This window comes from Cnephaeus nilssonii (assembly GCF_951640355.1).
Source record: "Cnephaeus nilssonii genome assembly, chromosome: 2".
Classification (NCBI taxonomy): Eukaryota; Metazoa; Chordata; class Mammalia; order Chiroptera; family Vespertilionidae; genus Cnephaeus; species Cnephaeus nilssonii.
The window spans coordinates 21,157,722-21,179,932 of record NC_137073.1 but is presented as its reverse complement, the minus strand read 5'-3'; the positions used below and the strand labels follow the sequence as shown (position 1 = coordinate 21,179,932).

At 44.6% G+C, this 22,211-nt stretch overlaps 1 protein-coding gene across 1 annotated transcript in view; it reads left to right on the top strand.

Annotated features, from left to right (window-relative positions):
* Positions 1-19,631, top strand: part of GRIN2A (glutamate ionotropic receptor NMDA type subunit 2A) — a gene marked incomplete at both ends in the record, with an annotated part of 366,842 nt that extends 347,211 nt beyond the window's left edge. Inside the window, 2 exons of the mRNA XM_079798403.1 lie at positions 11,998-12,236; positions 17,841-19,631. Of these exons, the coding sequence (XP_079654529.1) occupies positions 11,998-12,236; positions 17,841-19,631 (2,030 nt within the window). The remainder of the gene's footprint in view (positions 1-11,997; positions 12,237-17,840) is intronic.
* Between the last annotated feature and the right edge of the window lie 2,580 nt (positions 19,632-22,211).

The following is a 22,211-nucleotide window of genomic DNA, read 5'->3' as shown; positions in this document are numbered from 1 at the left end:
TACTGATCTACTGACTGTGGCCCACTGCCAGCTTTGTGAATGATGCTTTGTTGGAACACGGACGCATCATTCGTGCACTCTGCATGCCTGTGGCTTCCTTTGTGCGGCAGGAGCTGAGGTGAGCAGTTGTGACAGACACCATCTGCTCCATAAAGCTGCAAAAGTTTACCAGTTAGCCCTTTACAGAAAAAGATGGCTGACCTCTGGTTTAAATGATAAAAGTAAAAAAAATGTATTCTTTAAAAATTATTTTTAAATAATTCCAACAATCTGGATGAATTTAACATAGTACATACCTTTTGATCCTTTAAGACTCTTTTTTTTTTCTTTGTAAATAGTTCATAGTTCTAGAAAAAGTGTTTCTTTTTCTGGATAGAAATATTGCTTCTGTCCACTCTCCTTATTATGCCCTCTCTTGACTCCCAAAATGCAAGAACACCTTCACCTCTAGTATGCCACTCTGATTCTGTTTTTGCCTTCTATAAACTGTAACGTACATTCACTATCTGGCACAACGCTCAATGTGCAATTCAGTTTTATACCACTGTGTAATTACCACCCAGATCAAGTTCTGGAACATAGCCAGCACCCCAGAAAGCTCTCTCATGGCCCCTCCCAGCCAACATCTCCCACAAAAGGTCAATACCACTCTGTCCTCCATGATCATGGACAGCTTTTGCTTCTTGAATTTCAAATAAATGGTAGAATTATGTAACATATATTCATTTGTATCTTTTGTGGCATTAGTCCATATTAATGAATTAACTACAGCTCATTATTTTTCATTACTGCATAGTATTCCATTGTGCAAACATATTACAATTTAGTTATATATTTGCTTTGATGGACACTGTGTTAGTCTTCATTTTTGTCTGCTTTGAAAATCCTTGCACATTTTTGTGCATGTAGGCACTTAGCTGTTTGGGAATATACTTAGAAATGAAATTGCTGGGTCATAAGTGCACATATACTCTGCTTCAGTAGATACTCCCAAATAGTTTTCAGAAGTACAATAAAGTACAATAAATTTACATTCCCACCAGTAATGCATGTGGCTCCTCTAATTTCTGCGCACCCTGTTTCTATCTTCTAGGAGAGAGGTAAAGCAGGCTTGCATAACTGAACTCTGGGTGTGTTCCTCGGTGGCTGTGTGGGTGGATATCATTGTACAATCATAATGAACAGTGGCCCCAAATAGACAATAGTTTAGAGATGCAGATTTCTTCTCCAGCTTCCTTAATTCATGACCTTGATTCCTCTCACTTGACCTCAGCTGCATCATTAGTAGAATGGGGCAAAAAGTCAATAGTGTCTGCCCTACATACTTACCTGAGTTGGAATCTGCATGTAACTTCTCCCCTATCCCCATATGCTCTCCCACTCATCCCTGGCTCTGGTCTCTCTGCCATCTGGTACTTCTGACCTATGATAAGGGGGGAGGAAGCCAGAGAAGAACTGCCCCCCCCTTTTCCCTTTCTGTTCTTCACCCTTCTCCTTCTTTTCTCTCTCCCCCCTTCTTCCTCTTCCCTTTGCTTTTCTTTCTGCTTTCTCTTCTTTCTCCTTCATGCCACAGCCAAGTCTTGAGTGCCCATTAAACTCGCACTGTCCTAGGCAAGGGGAATGCAGATAAAACGGGGACGAGCTCCTCTGCTTAAGGACCTTACAGTCTCAGGAAGCTTATTCAGAGCACTTCAATAAAAAGGGAGCTAAAAGGCAGTGACGTCATTTTACTTGCTGAGAGAAAGATATTTTTTGGCATGGGATGTGGAACTTTTGCTATCATTTTTTTTTCCTTCTTACATCTATAGCCTATTAAAACACAAGGATCCCTTTGTGATATTAAAAAGCCCTCATACTCTTACACAATGAGTCATAGGAATTTGAGGACTATTGATTGAGAAAATGTGCAATGTCAAAAAGTTACTATGAATTCATTCGTGCTCACAAATGCATATGCCTTTTAAGTCATACCAACTTGACCACCTTTATGTGTACGAGACAAATTGGTTAAGCAGACTCCAGAAGTGCTTGTTAAACACAGAATTTCCTGGACTTCTTGAAAATGTTCTACAGTCTTAACTCCAGATAATTATTTCTCAGCAATTCTATCCTCGAATGGAAAATTGTGACCGTGTACATTGTTTGACGTCTGATGGAGTTGCCCAATTCTCTCTCCAATTTTTCCTTTTTCTTCTTTAAGAGACACAGGTTGGGGACCTGTGTGCACAAAATTCCCTAACTCCAGCTTGCATGGTTGATCACGTGGCCTTCTGAAATCCCAGCCAGATGGCGACAACCTGCAATGAATTCCACGGTGCTCGAGCTCCATCCACAGAGCAGAGACCTCAACTGGAAGGTGGAACATTTATGCCAAAGACAGCCTGTCTCTGCATATAACTGGATATATTTAAGCCTATTTTTATTCTGGTTTTGTGACTTCTCAGCATTATACAGAAATGGAATATTCTGACATTTAAATAAGGGAGATTTATCTTCCAAATTTAGTCTATTTGTGTCCAGAATCTTGTATTCTTCCTCTCTCCAGATCCCCAGCCCACACCAAAGGTATTTTTTTTCTCTTTAGCAAGTTGTTCAGTGACCCCTGGAGATTATGGATACAGAGATTCTAGGCTCCAAATGCTGTTATTTCCAGATCCAAGGTCATCTGACTTAAATTCAAGAGTTTAGAATTAGTGAAACTAAAGTCCCAAGGGCAGTGATAAGGTGGTCTGGCTGACCTTACGCTGTTTCAAGGCCACATATTAAGTCCAAGATATGACCAGTGGCTTCCTCCCAGAGCACCTAGGCAAAAAAAAAAAAAAAAAAAAAAAAAAAAAAAGAGTTGGCCTCAAACCTGCAGACCCCAAGCTGTCCTCACTCCCAACCACAGTTCAGAGCTCACAGTGGCTGAATCTGTTCTCCGGAGAACGGGAGTCTGCCGATGATGGTGCCCCAGATTTTCTACAAAGAAAGTTGTTTCTTTGCCATTTCCAATTCCATTCGGGCTTCTGAGAAACTCAAAGTGTCCAATCCCTGGACAAGACATGAAACAGGATTGAAATGGGGTCAGTTCCCCTCTTGGTGTTCACAGCAAACCCTAATGGGATCAGCAGCAACGTCACTCTGACGTCTTTGGCTGTGGATAGAAGTCAGTTCCCTGTGGGGAACCATGGGACTCGGTTGCTAGGACCTTTGCTTAGAACGTGCTTGCCCTTAGGGCCAGCCTTGATTTCCAGGTTCTAAAGACTATTCCTGACCCCTTTGCCTGTGACTTCACAGATTCTTTCCTCTCTTTGTCTCTTGCTGATTCTCAGATCAGTGAATCACTAGCTAAGCAAGAAGGAAAGCCTTGTCATCTATAGTCAACACACTTTTTATTCTATTTTTTCCCCCCAATTAATTTCAGAGAGGAAGGGAGAGGGAGAGATAGAAACATCAATGATTAGAGAAAATCATTGATCAGCTGCCTCCTGCACGCCCCCTACTGGGGATTGAACCGGAAAACAGGACATGTGTTCTGACTGGGAATCGAACCCAGGACACTTCAGTCCACAGTCTGACGCTCTATCCACTGAGCCAAACCAGCTAGGGCATCACACTTTTTTTAAATCCTCACCAAGAGTATTTGTGTTTTTTATTGATTTTTGAGAGGGAGAGAGTGAGAGAAAGAGAAAGAGAGAGAAACATTGATGTGGGAGAGAAACATAAATCAGTTGCCTCCCTTACACACCCAGACTAGGGATTAAGCCTTCAATCTAGGTATGTGACCTGACCAGGAATCAAACCCACAGCCTTTTGGTGTATGGGACGACACTCCGACTGATTGCATCTCTCAGCCAAGGCTACAGTCAGCACACTTTTATGGACCCACCTACTATGTGCCAAGATCTGTGCAAGGGACTGGAGATTCAGGAAGAACAAGGAAAGATCTTCACCCTGAATAAATTCACCTCCCAATGGGGAGGACATAGAACCAATTGACAATTATACTTGAGTGTGACAGATTTTCTCTTGACAAGATATCCTGATGTCACAGGAGAAACTGTGGTCTCTTACCAACATCCCTGTGCATTCAGGGAAGACTTTCTGGAGATGGAGACCTCTGAGCTATGAACCCCAAATATAACCATTGCCAAGTATTCAGCATGATACCACGCAGCTGGTATATCCACAATAAATTGTTATGGTGCTGGTGATACTAATGACAATTTTTACATATCTTGGAAGCAGGAGAGTATAATCTGGACATTTTGCCTGCCTCTGAGGCCATGACCAGACTCTACTAGTGGTTGTGTTACTGGGGTAGGATTTCCTGGTGACCTGCCTCCAAGCTAGAGCCCGTTGTTCAAATGTTTTATCCCTCACCTACCTGTAACAGCCTGCCTTCTATGATATGTGAGGAGACACTGGGCTTCCGTGGACAACAGTTGAAGAATCTTGGGTCCAACAAGCACACAGCTGGTCTCATCCAATGGCCCCACTGCTCCCAGGATACCCCAGACTTCTTAGCATGAAAGCTGAGTCCTTTGCAGTGAGCTCCTGCCCTTCAAGCTCCTTCTTTTTTTTATATATGTTTTTTATTTATTTTTTACAGAGAGGAAGGGAGAGAGATAGAGAGTTAGAAACATCGATGAGAGAGAAACATCGATCAGCTGCCTCCTGCACACCCCCTACTGGGGATGTGCCCGCAACCAAGGTACATGCCCTTGACCGGAATCGAACCTGGGACCTTTCAGTCCGCAGGCTGACGCTCTATCCACTGAGCCAAACCGGTTTCGGCCAGGCTCCTTCTTTGATCACTTCTTTCTTCCCCCAAATCTCTGATCTCAAAACACTCCACGTTGTTTTCCTGCCGATGGCCCTATGCAAATTCAGTCTTCTCATCTTGACATAAGCACTGGTCTACAGGTCTGTCTCTCAGGACTCTGAGCTTGTAGGGGCCAAAGACTGTGTTATCCATCTCTGTATAAAAATTCAGAGATGCTGGCCCTGTTCTAAGTGCTTAAGAAATTTAATGAATGGATGAATTGATGGATGGATGGATGAAAATGAGTGAGTGAATGAATGTGGGGAGGAGTAAGTCAAAACTAAATGATGTCAATCAGTTGGAGTGTCGGCCCATACACCGAAAAGCATTAGTTTCCTTGACCAGAAATGAAACAAAATATTAAACCCAGCTTCTAAAAACCACATACTATTTCTTTCCATACGATCACTGTCTAGGGTCAGGAGCTTTGGCCAGAGACCAGGAGAAGAAAATATGTAGATGTGTGCCTGCCAGGGTACATGTGTGCGCTGATGTTAGAAGATGTACTGCAGCAAATTCTCAGGCCCTGGGTGAAGCCTAAAGGGTATAGGTTCACAACAGACTTTTCACCACTGACCTGGGGGAGAAATGCTCAGCAAGTCTGAAGGCTAGTCACATTGCATGCTGTAAATCCTTTCCGGAAGCAATGCCCTTAGTGCTCAGACAGTCTTACAGAACAGGCTGAAATCTAATCTGAAAAGCAACTGCAGTCCCTGGGGAGGTGGGGGCAGTGCGTGTGAGGGCTAAATAAGGAACTGATTTCTCTTAACATTGAACATAGATTCTTCTTGGAGGCCTACCGTTAGCCTTCTCTCTGGACATGCATCCTTGGACTCATAGGCTCCATGGGAAAGCATGGGAAGGAGAATGTGATCTACCCAATGCCCCAGCCCCCCTGGCTTCAGGCAGGAAATAATGTGATCACCAGCAATACTGATTGCGTAACAAGTGTGTTCCGTGCACTGCATGTGTGCACCCTCACTGAATTCCAACTAAACTCCCACGCGGTAGATGCTGTTGTCCTACATTTGGTAGGTGTTAGATCTGCTGCTCAGAGAGACTGAGCAGGTTCCTTAGCCTCTCTGGCCCCATCTGTAAAATGGGTGTGATAATGGCACCAGCCACGTTAAGTTGATATGAGGGCTCATGGCTTAATTTCTAAAAATTCTAGTAGAGTGCCTGAAAGAGAGGAGAGTTTATGTAACTTCCTACCTAATAAAAGGGAAGTATGCAAATAACCATCACTCCGCTACTCCCACGATTGGGCCAGCGGCAGGCTTGGGGGCGGGACTTGCGGTGGCCAATTGGGCTGACAGGAGGAGCGGGGGGCGGGGACTCACGAGTCCCTGCCGGCCCCAACAGCCAGCACTGTGGGAGGACCTATGGAGCCAGCGGAAGGCGCCGGTGGCGGAACTCAGGGTGGCCCATTGCGTGGCTGCCAGCACCAGTTTTCCGCCAGCAGCAGTTTTCTTCTGGCCACCCGCCAAGATCGGAGTTCCTCTCAGGGTGGCCGATAGCACTGGCGGGAGGCGCTCCGATCAGCGGGTGGCCAGAGGAAAACTGCTGCTGGCGGAAAACTGGTGCCGGCAGCCAGGTGAAGGAAGGTCTATTGCACGAAACTTCGTGCAACGGGCTTCTAGTTGTTAAATAAAAGAATAGAACAGTTGATAAATGAATGGGTGTGGGGATGGATATATAAGAGGAGTATCTGGATCAAGATCAAGTGGGTAGCACCTGTTGAAGGTGGGAGTTGAATGCAGGCGGTCTGGTTCTCATACTACCCCCTGTGACTATGTGGCCCTTACAGGATGATTCAACATGCTCCCCAAACCCTCGGGAAAGGGCAGTACCATTTGTAGCTCATTCTAGTGTTTTCTACCTGAAACCTTTCCTGTGATGTGCTAAATGGTGTCTACTTGAATTTTCATTCATTACTTTTTGCAAATCTGAAAGCCGTGGCTTCTGCCTTGTAAGCGAGTGGATGGATGATGTGAGAGTCCATGCTGGTGGGTGGGCCCGCTGTCTGTGTCCTTTTTGCACAGGATTCGGTCTGACCCATGCTATATGTTTCATGCAGCCTCTTGCAACGTCACCCAAACTAATGGCAGCAAGTCTCAGCCATTCGTGTGCACAGTGCTGTCTCCGATATCCTCGCCTCTTCCCTTCTAGATTTCACATCTTCCTGGCTCCTGCTTCTGGAAGGCCCACCACGCTGCCTTTTAACTGGTGGCTTTAGGGAAGAGAGAGGTCTGTGACACCTGGTTTGACACACAGCCTTCCTAGGATGGCACAGAACTCGAGGCTGGCAGAGAGACCCGTGCTGGCAATGCCTGCTCCCCTGAAGAGAGATACAGGAAGATCCTCTGAACAGGTGTAACTTCCATGGATACAAAGGCATCCTCAAGTGCGCGTGAGCTTCCTGTCTGTCCTTAGAGGTGTAAATAGAGAGGGAGAGAGCTCTGGGCTCTCAGGTGCAGAGAGCAAGACGATACGGGGGCCTGGCTGCAAACCCCACGCTGCTCAGGCTCCCTCTCCTCCCAGGAGAGCTCTTAGCTTTTGTCTTTGCAGCAGGAATGAGTCCGCTGCAGGAAAGACATTTAATTGTCCCATTTACCAGCTCCCGTGTACAAGATCACATCGACAGGGATCACGGCCTCTTTGTAATGGAGCAACTGACAGCCGGATGAACAGCACAGCGCTGCTCCTCGCAAAAATGGCACTTGCTGCGTTGCCAGCTGAGGACATGCAAGCGTCCAGCCTCCTGCGCTGGGGCCCACTGCACGTTCCCTCTTGCTCTGCATTTTCTCTATTTATATGGCAGGAACACTCACCCAACAGACCTGCGCGTTTTGCAGTGCTGCCCAATTTGAGCCTGGGGATGCAAGGAAAGAAACAAAGGGAAAATACGGGTTCAGCGCTTGCTATGTGCTGCAGGCCATGAGAAACACCACAGTCATAAAACATGGTCCCTCGTCTCCCTCAAGGAGATTACAATATACTTGAGTAAATTAAAAACGAAATAAGAAAGTATTTGAACTGCAGTTCAGTACACGCGTAGCAGAAGGCTGTGAGGCAGGAAATGAATAACTGGAAAGTGATTGGAACAGGCTGCAATTGGCATTGAGAACTGCATTTTGTTCTCCTTTCTGGATGCGGGTCTGGCTTACCCAGTGGACTTGTTCTAAGAGAGAGGCGCTGTTTGGGCGGAGGGCAGGGGAAAGTCTTTATAATCACATTCTGAAAGGAATCAAGACCATGTGTCTTATACCCAGACTGAGCCTGTTACAGGCGCACAGACCTGGCTGTCTGTGGGACAACACCAAAAGGAAAATGTGCTGCGAGTGTGACAGAACGTGGTGAAAAGACCCATTTGTGTCCCCACAGACTCCAAAGCGTGGGAAGCCGGCGGCACACGGTATTTTTGAGGGGATGTCCTCAGAGCTTTTGGAGAAGGCGAAGCCGTACTGTAACTCTTGGACAAGGTGGTGGTGGCGTTGCGTGGACAATGAGATAACATGACAGGGTCTCCCATGACGTTTGCAATTCTGTGGAAGCATGGGGGCTGCTGGGAGGAAAGGACTTGAAATCAAGATAGCCCTTCCCATCACTTTGCCTGCACCATGGAGTAACCGGCACCCTTCCTTGTGAAGAATTTATAAAGATGCACATTTCCTATTTTCTCCTTCCATAAATACAAACGCTGTTTAAATCCTGATTACAAAAGTTATACATGTGTATATGGTTGTGGTACAATGGAAAGCCCAAGGCCCATGAGCCCTTGCATCATGCCGCAAACACGGAACTCAGGATTGCATGCAATTGCACGTACGCACATTCACACACTCCTTAGGCACCAGAAACAGCGGGGACTCGGATGTTCCCATGGCACTTTTCAGCTGAGGTGCGGCAGCTAAAGGGAGACGGGCTTTGACAGCCACTCGGGGCCCTGGAACGTGCAAGGGAGCAGAAAATGATAACACTGCGTACGTCTGAAACCTCCAGTGAGTCAACGCATCTGTGAAAAGGAGATTAGAAAAAACTGTCCATCAAAGCAAAGAAAGTACAAGAAGGCTTGCCATCTGTTTGAAGCCCTGAGAAATTAACACCAAAATGAGGATGGAGGTCTAAATGTATACTACTTAAATGGTGTGGTAATTACCGTAAAAAAAAAATTCATACTAATGCTGGTGCATGGCAAGTCCTTGGGACCGTGATGGAAGCAAACCCAGAACCCAACAGCGGGGGCACTTCTTGAGCCCAGCGTGCTTGGGAGCCCTCTGGGTGTAGGGGGAGAACAAGTATGCTGAAGGTTAGCTCATAATCAAAAGTGACTAATGTCACAGGGAAGTAATCCACCATGAGATGCAGCACACACAACAAATAAGATGGGAACCCCAAGAACCAAGGGAGCGGGGAGGGGGCAGGGCAGAGAATAACCCAAAGGCTGTAGGGTTGAAATTATTAAATATAAAAGTTTTAAAAATAACAGAGGAGTAGGACATTACGATCAAAAGAACTGGCAGAACTTAAAAAAAAAAAAGCCAGATGAATGTCACAATTAAAATAGATGAAAATTAAAACATAAAGCTAAATATTACTAATGACAGAATAAATGAACTGGAAAATGTGCAAATCATCTAACACCAGGAAAGAGAGATAAAGGGATGGGAAATATTAAAACAAAGTTAATAACCTAGAGGATAGGATGAGAAGGTCCAGAATAGCTTAAACAAAATTGTCAAAAGCGAAAAAAGACAGGATTATCATGTGTCATTAGAGAATTGTGTTACCACGCACTGCACACCTTATTAGAATGGCTAACATCCCAAACGCTGAGAACATTAATCAACGCGGCTGAGGATGTGGAGCAACCCCCATTCCCTGCTGGTGGGAATGCACGATGCCACAGCCGCTTCGGGAGGCAGTTTGGCCGTTTCCTACAAAGCTAAACATACTAGCAGTCTCACCGTGCAATCTAGCGATATGCTCCTAGGTATTTACCCAAATGCGTTGAAAACTTGCATCCACAGACAAAACCTACACATGACTATTTGGAGCAGCTGTATTCATAACTGGCTAAACCAGGGAGCAGCCAAGGTGTCCATCAGCAGGTGAATGGACAAACAGACGATACATCTATGTGATGGAATATTATTCGGCAATAAAAAGAAGCAAGCTATCAAGTTATTGAAACACACAAAAGAACCGAAGGACATACTGTTCAGTGAAAGAAGCCTGTCTGAAAAAGCTACATACTATCTGGTTCCAAGCATGTGATGTTCTGGAAAAGACAAAACTAGAGAGACCATTAAAAGATTGCCAGGGGTTGGGATGAAGGGAGGGAGAGATGAATAGTTGGAGCACAGGGGATTTTTAGGGCAGTGAAAATACACTATGATACTGCAATGGTGCATGCTTAGCATTAAGTATTGAGCAGTACCCACAGACCTACAAAGCAAAGAGTGAACCGCAATGTAAATTATGGGCTTTAGTTAATAATAATGTATCAAGATTGATTCATAAATTGTAAGAAAATTGCCACTACCAATGCCAGAAGTTAATAGGGGAAAGTGAGAGAAATGGGGGCTAGGAGTATGTGGAAACTGTACTTTCTACTCTAAAAATGGAAGTCCATTAATTTTTTTTAAAAGATAGGATGGCGAGAGTTAATATGCAAAGCAAGCAATGAGTGCGATTTTTCCAGAATTAAAGTTATGAGTCACCAGGTTGAAAAGCAGAGCAAATAAAACAAACCCACACCCAGATTCCACACCACAGACAAAGTGAAATTCTCTAAAGCAAGTAGAGAGAAAATAGAAATTACATAGCAAGTAATTATGAGCCGACTTCTAATAACAGCTGCCCTCTAGATCAGAAGAAAACTCATAACATCTTCAAAAGGTCAAGAAAGAATAACTGCCGACTTAGCTTTCTGTGTCCCATCGACTCAGTCAAGAGCTAGAACAAACCACCAGCGATACACACTGATTCCCCGAAACATAAAAAGGGAGCAGGAGAGCAGTATGAAAATAGTCATTTTATTAAGTTCTTCTAGAGGGATCCAATAATCAGGTGGACTATTTCCTTTGTTTTGCTCTGCATGTCTCTTGTATCTTAGAGATCACACACACACACACACACACACACACACACACACACACACACACACAGGTGCACGCACGCGCATGCAGCCTCCTTGATTTTCACTGCCCTGAAGGGTAGTGTGTAAAGGCTGAATCCTAGTCTAAGTGCCATAGTTGAGTGAATTGCTACAGTTAGTATGATTGCTAGGCATTCAGATCAGAAAATTTCCTCCTAAATGGCAACTGGATAAAATGCACGTAAAAGAGAGACAAAATAGTGCTAAGCATGTCTATTACCTTATTTCCTTTGAAAACCCCACTTGCTTCTTTAATTGCTTACTGGAGCGGGAAGTGTTTAATTTGCAAGGGGCCATTCACAGCCGGTTGGGATATTTCCTTTCAATCAATGCTTTGAGGCCTAAGTGCATTGTTTGTGGGTGACCTTTTGGAATAATCCTGGATGTTCTTTTAAAGGAAGAGGGAAGAAGAAACTAATATATTTGAGGACGATGGTATGCCAGGCACTGCGCTGGGCATTTTCTTCACAACAGTACTGCGAAGGCTGCAATTTATGAGTTCCTGTGATTCAGGCACTACATTTTGTAATTTTACATATGTGAGCTCATTTGATCCTCACCACAAATCTGGGAAATATACCCATTTCCCAGGCAGGATAACTGTAGCTCAAAAGTTACAGCTAGTGGGTGATGAAGTCATAACTGGACTGCAGGTCTTTCCACTGTAGCTGGCTGCCAGTTTAGCCCATGACTTGCTCCAGGATTGGGTGTGTTTGGGGATGAGATGGAGAAAAATAGGATGGGCAGGACATAATGACATAAACAAACAAAAAAAGCACACAAAAAGGAAAAAAGGGAACTATGCCAAACTATACATTATCTCATTTCATCTTCCTACAACAGTCACTAAGTAGGTATTATTATCATTATCTTCACTCAACAAGTGAGTGATGCAGACCCAGGAAAGCTCAGTAATTTGCCTCCAGGTTACACAGCCACAGGTCATGCATGTGTATCCCAAACCCAAAGATGCTTGCCCCGGAGTGCATGCCCCGCTTCTCACTGCCCATGGGCCGTGTCTCCTGTGCAGGTGAGATGGAGGAGCTGGAGACGCTGTGGCTCACAGGGATCTGCCACCACGAGAAGAACGAGGTGATGAGCAGTCAGCTGGACATCGACAACATGGCAGGCGTGTTCTACATGCTGGCGGCCGCCATGGCCCTCAGCCTCATCACCTTCATCTGGGAGCATCTCTTCTACTGGAAGCTGCGCTTCTGTTTCACGGGCATTTGCTCTGACCGGCCGGGGCTGCTCTTCTCCATCAGCAGGGTCAGTACCCCTGGCGGCCACTTCCTTTTGCAGTAGCGGGTCCAGGGAAGCATCGGGCTTCCAGAGAATCAGGGGGTCTTGACTTCTTGCAGGAGGGGGTCTAAACCTTGGGTGTTTATAAGCTGCGGTTTGCAAACCCAGATGACTATAGAAGCCAGAATAGAAGGGTGAATGGGTGAAGCGGGCTGGGCACGAGAAAGGCAGCACCAATGATGTGAAAAATAGCTTCTGAACTTGGGTGTCTGGGTGAGGGGACAATGGAGGATCCCAGGACCTGTGACAGCTGCATAATGCTCTCCATGCCTGGAGGTGGTAGTCCTCCTCAGTGGAGGACGGGAATGCGGAGCTAATATCATCAGGTCTTCTTATTTGTAAAAGAGAAAGTAGTGGTCTGATTTTGTATGAAACCTTTCTATTTTAAATATTAGTAACCAATTCCATTAAAAAACACACAAAAAAACATCATGTAGGCCAAACAAAGCTGACTGTGGCCTCCATCATTAGCACCCAGGCATGCCATACCACATAGTAACATCCCTATGCAGGATGTGACAGTGTGTGCATGCTTTCCAACAGAACGTGCAGGACAAAACATAATCTGCACACACAGCCACACTTTGTGTACACACCCCAACAAAACACGGAAAGCATGTGCAGGGCAATAGTGTCTGCAATGAAACCAAGACGTGAAGACCCATGAGAAAATGCATACACATCAAACAAGACAACATACACATTCAACCCAACATAAACTACAGCACAGAGTACACAGGCTATGGGAGTTCACATGCAATACAAGAAAGTCTCCTTTTATTCTGCATAACATGGCATGTGTATGTTGCCATAGAAAGCACATGTGACAGAATTCACCAGTAATGATAACCATCATGGAAAATGCTTATATTTATGGAGCACATATATGTTCCAGGCACCTTATAAGAACTTTATACCCTCTATCTCATGAAACCTACAAACCAACTCTATGAGGTAGGTACTGTAATTAGCTCCAGATTACAGATGGGGAAACTCGGAGTTATGAGGTTAGGGGAATTATCCAAGGACACACAGTTGTGGTGGAGCTATGGTTTGAATCTAAATAGTGTACCGTCCAGAGCCCACACTCCTACACAAGCAACAAATATCAAACACAAGCGACAAGAGATTTGATACAAATCATACTATACAATATACTAGCATATGTGCATGCAACTCACATAATGTGTTTACATATTCAACATAATCTAGTAATTTACTTGCATCATAATAAAAGCACATACATACATATTGTTTTCTCATCCTCTAACACAGTATAACATTATCTGTCTACTAGAGGCCCGATGCATGAAATTCGTGCAAGGGGCTCGGCCCTCGCAGCCCCCGCTTCATCCGGAAGGTCCTTCGGCTGTCGGGCCTAATTAGCATATTATGATTTTATTATTATAGATTTAGTATCAATCATCTATATGTTCATCTATTTCTCCATCTATCCATCCATCCATCTATCCATTCATCCATCTATTCATTCATCTGTCTGTTCATCCATTCATCCACCCATCTATCCATCCATCCATTCAATCTATTTATCTCCCTATTTCTCCCATTTACTCTCCTTGGAATTTTTTTTTTCACTCTGAAAGAGTTTAATGACTTTGGATTTGAAACATGGTGAAAAATATTTCTTAAAAACATCTAATTTTATATGCTAAGCTTATCGAGGAAACAAAATAATTGTTTAAAAAGGAATTTTTGTATCCTTAGCATTTAGTGATTTGAAAAACTTTGGAGATTCAGAAGGTACACATTAGCTTAGTGAGGAGGATTTATTTTCTCCATTCAATGGCACTGTAAACTTGAGTTTGGTGCAAATACATATTTCTTAATTAGCTTGATGGCATCTAAACACACAGATTGCTTAAAAATAACAGCGTGCATGCATATAGCTAGGTATGCCAACTTTAAGCTAATTCTCTCTGCCAGTTACTAAAGGCTTTCCATATCCAAAGATTCTGGGATTATTATGAGCAAAATGCACACTGTTGCATTTACTTATAAATCCTGCTTGTGTTTGGAAGAGCATTTCCTCTGTCTGAGATACCATTAAGGAAGCTAAGTTGATAGGATCGTTATTGTAAGAAATGAACTAAATCCCTCACTCCTGTTCCAAGCATCTTGAAGAATGGGAGTGTCGGGGGGGAGACTGAGCCCACAGGAGCAGCTATTGTTGTGTTGTGCCTTGACGGGCTGGCAGAGCTGGAATTTGAACATCAGCCTCCCTTCCCTTAGCCAGAGTGCTCCCCATAGGAGCACTGAAGGCACTTGTGTGCCCCCTTGAAACTCCCAGCCATCCTCACTCGTACCCTCAAAGGTTGCAGGGAACCCTGCTTGAGCAACTACCCTCCCTCCTTCTCCCCAGATAAGATTTGTCTTTTAAAATAAGCACAGCCTGATACGTGTGAATAAAAAGATCTCATCCTTAATGTACTTTTCTCATTCCGAGTTTACCTAATAAATCTCTCTCTCATTTATTAGGGTAACTCAGAATGGGCTTGGCCCCCGATGCTGTGCCTAGAAGTGCTACTGGGTTGCTAAAAGTGTTCTTCCTTTTCTGGTCAAGGGCCAGCACACATTTTTAAAGCTGGTCTTATGTGCATATTCACACACATGCTACCTTACATATATATTTACATACAGTGCAGAAAACACACACCAAAGCAAAAATGTCTTCATTGTGTACACATTTTCTGTTAAATAAAACCTGCAGTGGGGAATTCAAAAGCAAAGAACCTACTTTCCTACAAATATAAGATCACAAGGACACAATGAATTATGCCTAGTGTGTAAATGAGAGCCTGGGCCATTGTCTCTAATCCTCACAATATCATATGAGTTGATTTGATCACAGTCATCCTATGAATGAAGAAACTGAGTCCCAACAGGTTAGAATGGGATCCTCCTGTTCACTTATGTTTCCTTGAAACAACAGAGGTCTTCTCACTTCATCTCTCATGTCAGAAAAATAAGCATGAGAGAGGAACCTTTGTCTATGTGTTAGGGTTGGGTCTCCTGTTTCTGTTAGTGTCAGACACCTTTTAATCTGAAATTCACTTCTACCCCAAGGCAGGGTTTCTGCACACAAGCCAGGTCTCTCCATCACCATTTCTCTTTTTAGCACATTGATCAGCCAGACAATAGACATAAAATTGTTGCAACACAGAGACACACACAGCCCTCCTTGTGGGCTTGCCCCTTGGGAAGCTCCTGGATAATTTGAACCAATATAAACCTGAGATACGTGCACGTGTGGAGCTGCCCAGGGAGAAGGCCAAGCTCAAAGAAGCCATTTATTTAACATTAGAACCAAGCTTCTCCCACCTTTGTCTCCTACAACTTTCCCAACTGTGCCCTCTTGTCTGGAGGATGCCCTTAACGTTTGTTTTCTCTCTGAAATGCTTTCCCTCTCATGTAGAAAAATTTATTTACTGGCACCAGCAAAAAGAACTGCCTTGGTTGTCTCCTGAGTTGTAAGGAATGGGGGACACAGCAAAGCCAAGGACCAGGGAGAAGGAACCTAGGCACCTTCCCGATGAACTCAGATGGGGCAGCTGGAAACAGTGAAAAAAGGTTCTGGGTCGTCCACACCTGGGACCAGGATCCCACTGTGGGTTCAAGAGGGCACCCTATTTCCACAACCCATAAAATGCAGCCAGGATCTATGAATAACAGAGAGGAGAAAAGAGAGAACTCTGCAGGAAGGAAAGAAACACAAGCCCAGGGATTTGGCTCCCGAGGAGGGGTTTGGCTGCTTACCTAAGCAGGAAGCCACAGTGGCTTTGGAGAACAACCCTTTGGTAGTAAAGGGTAGCAGGCCTTTCTTTGGAGCTCCCACAAAATGGGCAGTGCATGTTCATGCTGGTGTGAAAGGAGAGGTGGGGTGACACAGGAAGGGCAGATCAGGGGGAACAGAGCAGCTCAAACATTTGTAATAAGGAGGAGATAGCGGCTCCGGGCAGGTGAACAGGAAGCCACACAGGACACGGAGAAGGAGACTAAAGACAAGGCTGCAGGAAGGTGGGGAAAGGGCGCGATGCCAGGACCACGCAGCCCAAGGTTGAGTGTCAGAGAAAGAGATGCTCAAATGCACAATTGTAGGCAGGCTTTTCTGTTGCCCTCTCTCAGAAGGCTGGAGTGGAGACTGTCTCCAGAAAATTACAAGAAAAATACAGCAGGCTCGAGGCTGTCACAGTTCCTTGAGCATCTCTGCGGGTTAAACTCGTCCCCACCATGGGGAACTGATGGAGCCACTATTATCACAGTCCACAGTTAATCACATATACTTTCCACAAGTTCATGCCAAAGTCAGCAGCAGCTGCCGCGTTCACTTTTACAAACCCCTTCTCAGGCTGGCTCCTCATCAGTCTTGGGAGGACCAGGTCAAATCCTGCAGGCTTGATCTGATTGTTCCTTTTAGGTATGGCTGCCAAAACTTTGGGGGCAGGAGTGGGGAAGGGGGGACTGCAAAACATAATGTCACCGATGCCCTCTTGCCTACTATTGCACATGAATTGAATTCTTCCCTTGAGTTACTATTAAGTAGAAGTAAACAGCTATTTTTAAGAATGGAAGAAAGTGTAGCAGAAAACAAGAGACATATAGATGGACGTGCCTATATTTGAGCTCCCCATGAGTGCATAAGTCACTCAGTCCCTACATGGGTTTAAATGCAGCACACTGTCATCAGGAATCTCCACTGTCCCTCTCAGCTAAAACCTAACTCTAAGTTGAGCAAATTCACACAAAAACAAACACACAAAGACTATATCAAGTGAGGTAAGAGAAAAGTTTGAGAGAGTGGCCCCAAAGGTTTGACTACGTCATGTCTCTCTATTCCCTGGGTTCTACTTTTCTCTATGGTGGCTTCACTCTCAGGATAATGTCCCCACATGGTGGCAAGACTAGTCCCCTACAACTGCTACTTATATCCTAGCATCTATGTCTGTTCCTAAACAAACAAACAAAAAAAACAAACAAACAAAAAAACAAACATCTGATTCATCACACATAGATTTCATGCCTATACTGAATCACAAAGGATTTTCTGACTGACATACTTGGGTCTCATGACTTGACTGATAGCTTCCGTGTGTGGGTACAGGTATAATAGGTTGTCCTTTTATGCCAACTTTGTTTGTCAATAGCTGATTCTCTGGTATCCAAATTCCAAAGATGATTCTGAGAAATTTTAATAAAAAGCATGAGTTGGTAACCTGGGTGTTGGCAGGGTTAATTAAATAGCCTTACATGTCAATTTGGAGGCACTGAGATCTTCATAGTTATATGAACATTCATTGATACCTTTTCTCAAGCTTCATGTATGACTATTTGCAAAAGTGTTTGATAATCTTGAGCCAGAGAGAAAAGATAAGCCTGATACTTTGCCACTGGTCTCATCCATTTAGGAAACATTATCAGGCTTTGTATTGGATTTTGCTAGTTCTCCAGGGCTCCTACAAGAAGGCCATATCTTACCTTTGCAGATAGAGTTCAGGTGTGGAGTGGTTTCCTTTGCTTGCTGCTGCTGATGGTGTGTTATGTCACTTCCCACAGGGCATTTACAGCTGCATTCACGGGGTGCACATTGAAGAAAAAAAGAAGTCTCCAGACTTCAACCTGACCGGCTCACAGAGCAACATGTTGAAATTCCTTCGGTCGGCCAAAAACATGTCCAACATGAACTCCTCGAGAATAGATTCTCCCAAAAGAGCTGCCGACCTTATCCAAAGAGGTTCCCTGATCATGGACATGGTTTCAGATAAGGGAAACTTGATATATTCAGACAACAGGTCCTTTCAGGGGAAAGACAGCATTTTTGGGGACAACATGAATGAACTCCAAACATTTGTGGCCAACAGGCACAAGGACAACCTCAATAACTACGTGTTCCAGGGTCAGCACCCTCTGACTCTCAACGAATCTAACCCTAACACGGTGGAGGTGGCCGTGAGCACGGAATCCAAAGGGAACTCCAGGCCCCGGCAGCTTTGGAAGAAATCCATGGACTCTCTACGCCAAGATTCAATGACCCAGAACCCAGTCTCCCAGAGGGAGGAGGGAACATTGGAGAATAGGACCCACTCCCTAAAGAGTCCCAGATACCTTCCAGAAGAGGTGGCCCACTCAGACATTTCAGAAACTTCGAGTAGGGCCACGTGCCACAGGGAACCTGACAACAATAAGAGCCACAAGACCAAGGACAACTTCAAAAGGTCAATGGCCTCCAAGTATCCCAAGGACTGCAGCGAGGTCGAGCGCTCATACTTGAAAACCAAAGCGAGCTCCCCCAGGGACAAGATATACACCATTGATGGTGAGAAGGAGCCCAGTTTCCACCTAGATCCCCCCCAGTTTGTTGAAAACATGGCCCTTCCCGAGAACATGGACTTCCCAGATGCCTACCAGGACCACAGTGAGAACTTTCGCAAGGGGGACTCCACGCTGCCCATGAACAGGAACCCTCTGCACAATGAAGATGGGCTTCCCAACAATGACCAGTATAAGCTCTACTCCAAGCACTTCACCTTGAAGGACAAGAGTTCCCCTCTCAGCGAGGGCAGCGACCGCTATAGGCAGAACTCCACACACTGCAGGAGCTGCCTTTCCAACCTGCCCACCTATTCAGGCCATTTCACCATGAGGTCGCCGTTCAAGTGTGATGCCTGCCTACGGATGGGGAACCTCTACGACATTGATGAAGACCAGATGCTTCAGGAGACAGGGAATCCAGCCACCCAGGAGGAGGTCTACCAGCAGGACTGGGCACAGAACAACGCCCTCCAGTTCCAAAAGAACAAGCTAAGGATTAGCCGTCAGCATTCCTATGATAACATCCTCGACAAGCCTAGGGAGATAGACCTTAGCAGGCCCTCTCGGAGCATAAGCCTCAAGGACAGGGAACGGCTTCTGGAGGGGAATTTGTACGGGAGTCTTGTTAGTGTCCCCTCCAGCAAACTCTTGGGGAACAAAAGCTCCCTCTTCCCCCAGGGTCTGGAGGACAGCAAGCGGAGCAAGTCTCTCTTGCCAGACCACACCTCCAATAACCCTTTCCTCCACTCCTATGGGGATGACCAACGCTTAGTCATTGGGAGATGCCCCTCAGACTCCTATAAACACTCGTTGCCATCCCAGACAATGAATGACAACTATCTTCGATCCTCCTTGAGGTCAACGGCATCGTACTGTTCCAGGGACAGTAGAGGCCACAACGATGTGTATATTTCTGAGCATGTTATGCCTTATGCTGCAAATAAGAATAATACGTACTCTACCCCCAGGGTTTTGAATTCCTGCAGCAATAGACGTGTGTACAAGAAAATGCCTAGTATTGAATCTGATGTTTAAACCTTCCATTAATGTTTTATCTATAGGGAAACATACGTAATGGCCAACATTCTGGAGGGAAAATGTTGGATGTCCAATAGTGCCCTGCAAAGAGGAAGAGGATTTAGGAAGGTATTTTTTTTTTTGTTGGTTCTTTTGCACATGGCTCCATGCCATAGTCTTCCACTCAAGGAATCTTGTGAGGTGTGTGCTGAGAATGGCAGATACCAGATAGGTGAGTCCTTAACCAAAAATAATAAATCAAAGGGCAAGTCTCCTGGACATGCCCACTAGGTGTGTTGGCAATAATGATGCCTTGGATGCCAGTGGTGATGTTGTAATTTCCTATATTCCAAATTCCATTAAGCCAGTCCACCATGCAATTTTCTCATCATAAACACCTAACGGTTTCTCTAATACAGAATAAGCAATATGGTATGCATGTAAATCCGACACAGACCAAATAAAACAGTTAAGAATGCATCTGCACTGTAGCGAGATTGACATGTGCAAGAGATTAGGAAGTTTGGCTTTGTAACCATTTCAGCTTTTTTGTCATGCCTTCCATCACAGTCCAGGCCCAACCCCAGAACTCCAGGCTCCCCCAAAGAATAGCAAATCAGTGTGTTTCATGCTAACTATGCTACCTTCATTATAGTCCATTTCCAAGACACATCTGGAGTAAAAGGCCGGAAGGGCCCTCAGGCAGAGAGCTATAAGAACCTCTTTGGATGTCCATTTGTGTGTTTCACAGATGCACTCTCATCCTTGGCTTCGCTGGTCTTGTTCAGGACTGCATAAATTAAGACATTTATGTCTTCGATATCTAAGTGTGGATCTTCTGTCTATGACACAGCGGCCCTTATAGTTTATCCCGAAGACTCCTGTGTATGTAAGTTTGCATTTCCCCCCTTCTGGTGATGACTCAGGGTTGTATAGTATCTGTTATCCCTTTCCTTCCAGAGTAACCATAGCTCGTTCAGTCCCCAAACAGCCATGGTGGCTCTAATCAACTGTGTGTTGCTGTTTCCAGGGTTGTTAATGTGGTGGCAGGCACCAACAGCCATATGTGTGCTGTGATCTGTAAGAAGTACAATGCCATCTGTCTGCAGAAGGCTAGTGTGGTTTTAGGTTTATGTTTCTTATCGTCATGGAATTCAGTTGGACACTCATTTCCACCCCAGCCTCCTCAAAGCAAAAGCCTTCAAAACATGTTGAGAGACACTCATGCATCTACCCTGAGCATCCTCCAAATTGTGGGTAAACATCAATGGGACAAGCGAGTTCTCTCTTCTGAAATATTCACCCTGTCGGAGGCTAACTGTTTCATTGGCACCAACAGAGACAGATGAAAAATTCCTCAAAGCATTTGTCATTTCTGAGTCCCCTCCAGTATCTCATTCTTAATCTACTCAAACCTGTGCATCTGTGATTTGAAATGATACTCATCTAACAGGATTGGGGGAGAAAAGGGAATCTTTATGCCTGGGAAGCTCTTAGCGCCATACCTGGCACATGCAAAGTGCCTACATAAATAAATAATGACAGTTGTAATGTTATGATACTTTATCAGACCAGAATTTTAATATTTAAGGATTAAATATTATAAAGACCACAAACAATAGTAAACATTTTATACAGTTTTAATCTAATAGTGTATTTTAAATACATTAATATCTCTGAAATATTTGGGAGCACTAGCCATTGGGTTGGTTTTTTTTCAGAGTAACTCAGTCTGTTTTGGCAACATGCTGCAGAAACCCTAAGCTAATGTAGACTAGCTTGACAGTTATTGCATTTTGCTTTGGGTTCTTGGAAAAGGGGACAGAGTGGCAGGTTGAAACGTTATCCTAAGCTAATGTAGACTAGCTTGACAGTTGTTACCTCCTGCATTTTATTCATGGTGTGTTCTGTTTTGTAGGTAGTGTTTTCCCATGAGTGGGCAGGTGCCAGAAATAATTCTCTTGGAGCTTGAGAATTCACTGAATGGCTCCCCCCGATTAACAATATTCCCAGAATGATGAAAGCTGGTTGCAATAAATTTCAATCAGTGGTAGAGAGGCTGTGGAAGGCAATGGGTGAGGAAGGTGTCCCATCAACCTTGAGGTAGAAAGGAAGAAAGGGCTGACTAGACGTTGATGTCAAATGCACTTGAACACTGTATTTTATTTCATGGATGTTGCACCTTTGCTGCCTCTAGACCCAACAATGGAGGAATGTATACTGAAGGACCTTGAATAGTCACCCCAATTTCTAATCTTAGGCATACTATTGATTGTCTTGTAGAACATTCTGCCTTTGCCCTTCCATTGCATTCCAGACCTATCTTCCCCCAGCCAAATTTCCCCACAAATTTGTCATGTCTTTGCATGACATGAATTAAAAAGTCTCCCCAGAATACAGAAAAGTGGTATGTCATCGATCCAAAGAGGCTTTGTCTTCCTCCAGTGTCCTCAAAACTCATGGGGCTGCCACTGTGATAGAGATCTCTAGGGGGAGTACAAATTACACATGGAGTGATTTCCTGGCCCCCAAAGCCTTCTAATAACAGCATTATTTTTGCTATTAATCCCATGCTTCTCTGGATAAGAAACTAAAGGT